Source organism: Calidris pugnax, unplaced genomic scaffold, assembly GCF_001431845.1.
Source record: "Calidris pugnax isolate Ruff unplaced genomic scaffold, ASM143184v1 scaffold24, whole genome shotgun sequence".
NCBI lineage: Eukaryota > Metazoa > Chordata > Aves > Charadriiformes > Scolopacidae > Calidris > Calidris pugnax.
The window spans coordinates 36,751,323-36,760,699 of NW_015090922.1; the positions used below are offsets into that span (position 1 = coordinate 36,751,323).

The window sequence follows — 9,377 nt, forward strand, 5'->3', positions numbered from 1 at the left end:
GAGTGGAGAAGGAGAGGTGAGAGCAGGAATAAGGTAAGGACCTGGGGCCACTGAATATCTCACCAAAAATGGTGTGGCCACGTGTACCCTTCTGATACAACCAGCCACCTGGGGAGTTGAGCTAAACTGTTGTGCCCTACACTGGAGCATGGCAAAAAAAGAGCTTCTGACTAAGCAGTAACTAATAGCTGAGGTGGCAGCACCTTTAGCAGCTGTAGTCGTTTTGGAAATGAACTTGTGACTATCCCCTAAACCACAGCTACCTCAAAAGCTGACCTTACTCTGAATTAGGAAAGATTTATTCTTTTGTCTTCCTACTCTGAAAGCATTTCAGATTATGTGAGAAGAAATAAAAAGCACATATTATATTGGTAGATGAAGATCCTAAAAAAAGTTTTAAAATGGGAAACACTAAAATAGTTCTGTAAGGTGTTATATTTTTTACCTCAAACCACTTTTATACTTTGAAGTAAAATCAATTGATTTTAAATCTATTACTCTAATACAAGAGAGATAATAAACTCAACACCACCTACAATAAACTTTACAATAATTGTCAGGTTATAATAAATGGGAAAAAAAAACTGAATATGTAGTGACTTTTTGTGCTAAATCCACTCTTTTAAGCTTAAGCTATTTGTTCATCTGTATGACGGAGGTTTTAGTCCAACACACAGAATACATTGCTTGGCTTTAAAACCAATTCAGTAAGAGCTCTTTCAGGAAGATCGAAAGCCAACCACCTTTCACCTTCAACTCAATAAATCATATCCCATTTAATTCAGTTTTTATTCAATGAAATGATGTATAAAAACTTACAAATCTGAGAACTTAACTATACACAAAAAGATGATATTCAGTTTAAACGTATACACAGAGAAGAGCTGTGGTTTGTGACTTGCCCTCTCCCGCCCCTCCCCCCAAAACACACACTGTCTCCATTTACCATGGGGCACTTGTTCTGTCGCTTATGCCTTCTCTTGGCCCAGTAATTGCTCCGTGGGCTTCACTGCTGCTGTCAGTTTAGGTTTTTAGGCTACCAGCAAAAATATCTGGGCATCTATATAAAGTAATAAGAATCAGCAACTTGATTTTTAACACAAAGATGCAGTGCTACCATCAGCAGTAACTAAAACTACAGAATTCACCCTTTCAGTTTTTGCAGACTTTGTATTGGCTTTGAAAATAACGGGACTCTCGCAGAGCAGCATTTGCCAGCCAGCACTACAGATTCACTTTAAAACAACCATGATCCCCTGTTGCTGGAACGTCTCTGCACCACTTGCCATTAGACCAAGTGAAATCATGGACATTCTTTGCCTGAGTAAGGCAATAAAACTTTTCTCTCTCCTTTCATCCAGAATGACTCAAACCTAGAGCTTAACAACACATGCATGTGCTGCACTGATGATGGTCCAGTGCTCACCAGTATGTCACTTCTCTAGTTTCCTTTGTAGCTTGGGTGACAACACTTACCTATTAGCTCCTCTTCCAACAGGCCAATAAAAATGCACACAGCTCAGGGTATTTTAAATTTGATTAAAAATAACCTGTGCGATGACTAGTTTTCTCAAACAACTAAAAGACTTTCTGGGCTGAATCTGAGAGTAGACATCCTTTTTGTTACATAAAAAGGATGTGTGCATTTATTTACCTGTACCAGATATACACACAAACACCTTACATATATATATATATAAAATCTTTATACATACACAGTATTTTATATATATATATAAAGATTGCCATCACATTATTATTACAGCTACTTAAGTCAAGATTTGACTAAGTAACTACTTTGCTTGGCTCAATGCTATCTGAAACAGATACCCAAAGGCATACTTGAAGGAAAACGTAAGGCTGAAAGAAACCCAACACCCTCAGCTCTTTTTAATGCAATGAACAGAGATTTTTGCATTCATTGAGAAAAGTTCTGAGGGTTTTGAGTTATAACCTTAATCAACTTGCATGTGGACTTCTAAAAAGCGTGGTGGTTTAATTTGCCAGATCTTCTTAAAATGCCTTTTACCAGGGAAACTAATACATATATATTCTTTGCTTACCAAACTGATACTCTGTTTCTCATTACACTCATCATTGTATCTAAATACACTTTTAAGCAATCTAAATTTTGTTTAAAATCTATTAAATTTGGATTAACTAATACTATCAACATAGTTAGCTGGATTATTTTTTTCACATGTTCCTTTGCATTAAAATCAATTATGTTGTGGTTTGATGCAAGAGCTTTTTGTTTGTTTTGGTGGGAGAGGCAAAGTCCAATTTCCTACCGTGCCAGTACAGTTCTGGTTGCTGAAGACAAAGGGTGGGAAGGAGGCTGGTGGAAAAGATGGCAAAAGGGGTAAGTGAGGTAAGAGGTGGGGGGAGGAAAAAATCGATTTAATAAAAAAATGAGTAAAGAAACTTTAAAAAATTGATATAAGTTTCACATTCAGTCTAACAACACTGCTTCCTGCTCCTTTTTGATGGAGGCTAACACTGCATTATCAGTCTCTGTGGCTTCTGTGTCCCCACCACCTAGCAGAATGGAGCGATCTTCTTCTAGCGTAAAGACAGAGTTTTGATTTTGGCACGAATGTTTGACTACTTCATTGGGAGTTGAAAACGTTTTGTCACACAAGTTACATTTGTAGGGCTTGTTGGTCTGTACTAGCATGTTGTCCATTTGACTGCCTTCCTCGAAAGTACAGAGTTCCAGAGTCTGTTTGTCCACCATGGTGTACGTGTCCATGCTCTGGTTTAGGCACACGTGTCTGGCAGCCTGGTTAGCCCTACAAAAGCTTTTGTCACAAGTGCTGCACTTGAAGGGCTTGCCAGTGTGTATGTACATGTGCTCCCTCCAGTGGCTTTTCTGAATAAATTTGCGACCACAGATGGAACATTCGTATTTCCGTCTTTTTACTTCCCTCTCTTGATCCGCCTGCTCCAAGTTGTCTATGTCTGCGATGTCGGAGGGGGGCGGTGTCTCTGACTGCTGCTGCCCATCGATTATCGGGGAGTCTGAGATCTGCTGCAGCTCGCTGTCACTAATCATCCCTGCTTCAGGCACTTCCACGGCGTCTTTATCAGCTGTGTTGTTACACAGAGACAAAGAAATATTACTGTCTCCCTGCTGGCTAGAGGTGAAGGGAACTCCCGTGTGGATCTGCAGGTGCTCACGCAAACTGCTTCGCAGATTGAACCGGCGACCGCAGAGGTGGCAGGCGTAGTACTTGGGGAAGCTTCCGTTCCTTTTCATAATGCTTGGCTTGACGTGTGCTATTGTGAGCGGGGCAGGCTGTTCATCTGAAGAAGATGCTTCCATGTTGGCCTCTTCTCCTGCAGGTGAATTATTACCAGCAGCAGATACCAATTCCGGAGACAACGAAGATGGCAATGGGTCAGAAGTGGACATATTTGTCCGGGTCACTTGTGGCAGAGTCGTAGCTAACTGCGAGAGCTGTGGGCCTTCAGAAACCTGCTCTGGGTTCATCCGTGACGTCTGCGGCCTTGGTTCTCGCCCCAGTTTGTCAGTGGCTGATGTAACCTTAGGGGGATGTCTTATCTGGTGATCTGCAATCTGAATGCCATATAATGAAGATGCTAATGGAAAAACTTGATCTGGGTGAGAAAAAGTTCCCTGACTTGCAAGGCTGGCCTCTTGAATTAGTGGATATGCATGCAGAAACTTTATTCCTTGTTCTAGTCGAACTGGGTCAATGAGTTGCGGTGCCATCTTCCCAGTGTACATCAAATGCAAGAGATAACTGAAGATATCTGGCTGTATGTCAGTCGCTTTCAAACGGACACATTCACTGAAAGGTGAAACAAAATGATCAATAAGAGATAAGGCAATTTTTTTTTTACCAGATCTATCTTATTCAAGCACTGATAAAAATCAGAGGCATCTACCTAAATTCAAAAGTCAGAATCTGCAATAAATATAGAGAAATGCTTTAATGTAAAGGAGCTAATCTTACTGGCCACTTGAAAGATGACATTTTTCCTCAGGGAAGTAACTGGCTTGAAAGACCAAGCTGTCCCATTGCAAGCTACACCTTTCTAAATTGCTGTTACGTTGTAGATTTGTTGTCGCATAATGTATTTTGTAAATTGCAAAGATATTTTTCCCCTTTTTTTGGTTGGATTCAAACCCATCCGTAGCTAAATTAAAACATGCTAGCACTGGAATCTACATCCACAATCCACTAAACTTCTACTTGGTATTCAGCCCCGAAAACACCTAAAATTCACCTGGCACTTTCCTGTTTGGCTTCTATGGTTTACTAAGGTTTACAGTTCTGCAAATGTGTGGTATCACCTTGTCTCAACTGCATTACAACCCAGCAACAACCACGCAGGACAGGGTGTGAATCCCCCGAGGATCAGGTGCCTGGACACATCTAACCCGTGGAGGCCGGGCTCCTTACAAAGGGGAACGCTGGCTTCGTTCCTTGAACAGGGAGGAAAAAATGGTAGCACTGGTGGTACGCCTAGTCAGCCTAACAGTCCCTTGGTTAGAGGGCTCAACAAAGCCCAAACTTTGGCTGTGGTGCCCCTCTTCAGCCTAACAGGACTGAATCTGACACCATCCTCCAGGTGAGAGCATGCCCTGCTCTCCAGCTTGAGGATACTCTGGACTGAAACACCCATCACTCCTCCAGCTGGAGCTGGACCTCTGTGCAGGAAGAGAGGCAAGGTTCACAGAAGAAGAACGGAAACTGGGAACGTCTTGGTTAGGCCAGTTAGCTAACAGGAGAGGATCTGGGATTCTAATTGTTTTTCAGAGTTATTTGTAGCTTTTACATTAAACAAACATTAAATAAAAAGACAAAAATCCAGAAACGGACATGACTGTGCGCTGCGGTCTGAGTGCTCTGACCACAGTAGGCTACCAAGCTGAGGAGGAAATGATAGCCAATTCGTCCATTTCTTGAGGTGCACCCTTCTTGAGTGCTCTCTCTGACTGCCTCTGAATTCAGATATGTTACTCAAAAGTAACCTTTGCAATGCTGTCTTCCAGATATGACTGTGTGCTCTTGATGGAGCATCAAGACCAATACATCTGCCTGCAGTCCTGCATCACAAGTGTAAATGCACTTCTGTCCTCAATATTTACTTCTGGCTAAGAACTCTTAGCCAGAGAAGAGTTTCACTCACTTAACATAAACTTTCTGAGATAGTTCAAATAATTAGGACAAAAAAGGCAAAAAAACCATCACTCCTCCGACTGGAGCTGGACCTCTGTGCAGGAAGAGAGGCAAGGTTCACAGAAGAAGAACGGAAACTGGGAACGTCTTGGTTAGGCCAGTTAGCTAACAGGAGAGGATCTGGGATTCTAATTGTTTTTCAGAGTTATTTGTAGCTTTTACATTAAACAAACATTAAATAAAAAGACAAAAATCCAGAAACGGACATGACTGTGCGCTGCGGTCTGAGTGCTCTGACCACAGTAGGCTACCAAGCTGAGGAGGAAATGATAGCCAATTCGTCCATTTCTTGAGGTGCACCCTTCTTGAGTGCTCTCTCTGACTGCCTCTGAATTCAGATATGTTACTCAAAAGTAACCTTTGCAATGCTGTCTTCCAGATATGACTGTGTGCTCTTGATGGAGCATCAAGACCAATACATCTGCCTGCAGTCCTGCATCACAAGTGTAAATGCACTTCTGTCCTCAATATTTACTTCTGGCTAAGAACTCTTAGCCAGAGAAGAGTTTCACTCACTTAACATAAACTTTCTGAGATAGTTCAAATAATTAGGACAAAAAAGGCAAAAAAAAGTATCTTTAAAACAGTTTTACACTTTTGTTATCTTTTCAATACCCTCCACGTAAGGCTGCCCGCAAAAAAAGCCCCCAAACCCGCATACTCCCTTATTTTCCACCATGTAGTATTCCAATATGTAGTATTCTATTACTTAACTGGCTTTGGTAAACTTTAAAAAAAAAACAAAAAAAACCCCCATATTAACCTCTTTTATAAGTCCATTTCTGAAGATCTCCCAGCAAATACTTACTGGGTTGTATAGAATGTTATGGAAATGTCAAGAATAACACCAAGACAGTAGAGGACAGTGAGTGGGGGAAGGGAAGTGTCAGAGACAAAACAAGAGTCAAGACAGGATCCTTTAAATACTCAATTGTGGAAATTCTATGCTTTTTTAAGGATAAATAACTTGTGCTAAATTATAACGTTAGTGTAAATGAATCACAGTTCAACTTTAACACATTTTAAACTGAGATTCTAGTTTGAAGATAAGACTGGACTCCATATTCCTTATGTCATAGCAAGGAAGGAAAAGAACATTTTCGGGTTTCAAAATGTTGCTAGACCTCCTTACCTTAGCGAACTGAACAACATTCAAACAGTGAACCTTTTTATAGTTACCTGGTTTGATGAACGAACAACATCTTGAAGTAGTTGGAGAAAGAAGCAAGGACCGATTTGTGTGCCTTGAAGTAGACATCACCAATGGCAACGGTGCAGTCACACAGGAAACCGAACTCTCTCTGAGCATTTAGTTGCTGCAGCAGAATAAGTCCATGGTTGGCCAAATCCATTTTTTACACTCTGAAAAGCAAATGACTTCCATGTAAAACTTCACAGTAGGTGCACAGATGCAACAGTAGCTGTCCCTTAACAAATAGTTTCCTCTAATATCCATATGTCATGCTTTAGTAACACCTCTTAATCCCAAGCTACTGTATAAATGATACCTTACACGCCGGCAAGGATCTGTTTCATAATGGGCAACGCAATTCACAAAGGTGCAAGTGATTTGCTGAGGCTTAAAGAGCCAAGCAGAGCCAGGGCTAAAGAGTTCTGAAAAGGCATGGGGGGGCGGGGACTTGGATATAGAAACATAAACAGCTAAAGGAGAGGAAGAAATATATTAATAAGTAGTAAAAACAATGGCAAGAATTACAATTGGAGTGGTAATAGTAGTGGTAAGATAGTGGTGGCTGCCACTTGTCTGTTCAAATGAGAAAAATAAATCTCCCTACTGGTATCAGCCACCCTCAGCTAAGTGGGTGGGAGTGACGAGAGCAGAACCCAACAAAAGACAAGTTAGATAACTTTTACGTAAAAGATATAGAGAGATATCAAAAATTCAGGTTAAAAGCAAGTGTCCATCCAGCTGAATCCAAACCCAGCTTTAAATAATTAATCATTTCTGATGGTTATGCCCCCTCCTGGGAAACACCGGATACATACCTGAGTCTTCCCAGGCTGAAACAATGAATTCATTCTAGGTATTGGCAAGCCCTCCGGACTATCGGAACAGGAGGAGCCAATCTTTTCATTCTACAGCTTTGTTTATTTATTGACATCAGCTACAACAGCATTTTCTAAGAAGCCTGTGAGCTGCAGAGCCTCATCAAGAAACCTGAGGGGTGAAGAGGTGCGGTTCCATCCGTCGGCGCAAGGTAGGTGACACATGGCCACCAAACCGAGTCCCCCCAAAACCCCTTCTGCAACCTCCCCCCATCCTCCCTGCACTTCCTTGTGCCAGCTGCTGGAGGCTGCCCTCAAAGAACTACTTAGGAGCTATGAACTTCTTCTCAAGGATCTGGGGGTAGCCTTGAATTGATAACTCGGGGGAAAAAATAGGCAAGGAAACTCCTCGGGGCAGTCGCATACGGTTGGATGGATGGCAGTACGACCAACAAGTGGATATAAACTTAACCAAAACAAATAGAGCTTTGGGCAGAAAAAGTGAAAGCCTGAGGTAATGTAGGTCTGTGCCCTGTCACGTAAAACAGCAAGAGAAGTCAACAAAATACCTGGGCACGTTGTGCCCCAAAGAGTGCAGATGCTCTGTGAACAGAGAAAAAGAAAGTGAAAGCAGAAGTGGATCAAAAGGGGTGGATTTATAGAGTCTTGGTTTGTTTTTTTTTTCCCCTCCAAATTTAATAGGAATCTGTTGAAATTTTAGGTAGGGTACAAACAGCTTGTTTCTTCTCTACAGTGGAGTGTGGCTTTTCAGGAAAGAGAATACAAGCGTATTCCGCATATGCCAATATGTTTAGTCATTGGAGAAACAAGTATTTCCACTTGCTGGCGAGTGGAGAATGCCCTTGCATTTAAACCAAGAACCAGGCTGACCAAATGCGTTCCTTTGCATCCACACAAGATCTGAGCTCGTTTGAGTTGAGTAAAAGGGCAACGAAAGAAATACAATTTAAGACACAGTTAATTATTTTCTTACAGTTAGTAAGGAAAAAAAGACCAAAAAACCTAAGGTTCCAGCTCTCTTCAGGTACATCCTCTCCCCCCTAAATTACTGTTTGGATAATTATGCTTGTAGAAACAATATGCTAGAATCCTCTCTCCAAAAGAGGGACTACTCACTGTCCAGCAGTAATAAAAGTCATGTTTTATCATTATTCAATCCCACAAGATGCTCCACGCAGGTAGACTTTGTGATGTTACGGAAAATGCGCTAGATTTTTGGGGGTTTTTTTTGGTAGCTTTAATTTAGATTATTCTGTGTGCTACCTTTTTTAGCTCATCAGTGCCGAGTCCGGTTTGTACACGGACAGCGAAGCTTGTCAGGCAGAGCAAACCATCGATGTGAGGGAACTCCCAAGCCAGAAAGGCATTCTTTCTAGTTATTATCATCCCAAATTCGTTTAGCTTACAGTTTCACCCCTGTCCGAACAGATGTTACCCTGCCTCAGAGACCCGAATTCATCTTTTCGCGGAACGATATCGGCGTTTGTACACATGTGTGGCACTTTAGGCTTTTGCGTGCTTTTGGAAGATGTTTAAAGGGCTTGAACGGGAGGCCCTGGGAGGATTGCGCTCTACGGAAATCGCAGGGCAGGGGAAAAGAGTGAGGAAATCACTTTGCCTCTCGTTTACACACAGAAGCGTATCTTCTGTAGGTACCTCAGCTCAACCAGAGGCCGATGGGCACCACCAGCAGGGCCGGGGTTTAGCGGTGACCCATGCGGCTGCCCTTTAAAATACTTCTACCCCCCCGCACCCCCGCGGGGACCGTCCTTCCCCCGCCCGGCCGGCCCGGGGCTCCGCTCAGCCCGACTTCGGAGGTTCCCTTATTCCGCCCCGCCGGCGGGTGACGAGCCGCGCCAGGCCCAGCTCCCCGGGGAAGCGCACCTTCGGGAAGAGCGGTGGGCGCCAGGCAGGGGCGAGGCCGGGAGAAGAGCCGGTACCGCACCCCGCCGGCGGGGACACGGCCCGAGGAGAAAAACGCCGGGAGGGCTAAAGGAAGAGAAGCGGGCACCGAGCAGCTGACGGGAACCGGCTGCCGGGCCCGGCCCGGCGCTCCCCGCTCCGCCTTCGCACCCCTCGGCGGACCCCAGCCCTCCCAAACCCCGCCGCTCCACAGGCCCCGGCGGCGGCTTAGGGCCC

At 43.4% G+C, this 9,377-nt stretch overlaps 1 protein-coding gene across 1 annotated transcript; it reads right to left on the reverse strand.

The window, feature by feature from the left end:
- Positions 1–772: 772 nt before the first annotated feature.
- ZBTB2 (zinc finger and BTB domain containing 2) lies at positions 773–6,653 on the reverse strand. The gene is made up of 2 exons (XM_014951059.1): positions 6,390–6,653; positions 773–3,815 (listed from the first exon to the last, which is right to left on the reverse strand). The coding sequence occupies exons 1-2, from the start codon at positions 6,560–6,562 to the stop codon at positions 2,453–2,455; spliced, it is 1,536 nt and encodes a 511-aa protein (XP_014806545.1). The 5' UTR covers positions 6,563–6,653; the 3' UTR covers positions 773–2,452.
- Positions 6,654–9,377: the final 2,724 nt, after the last annotated feature.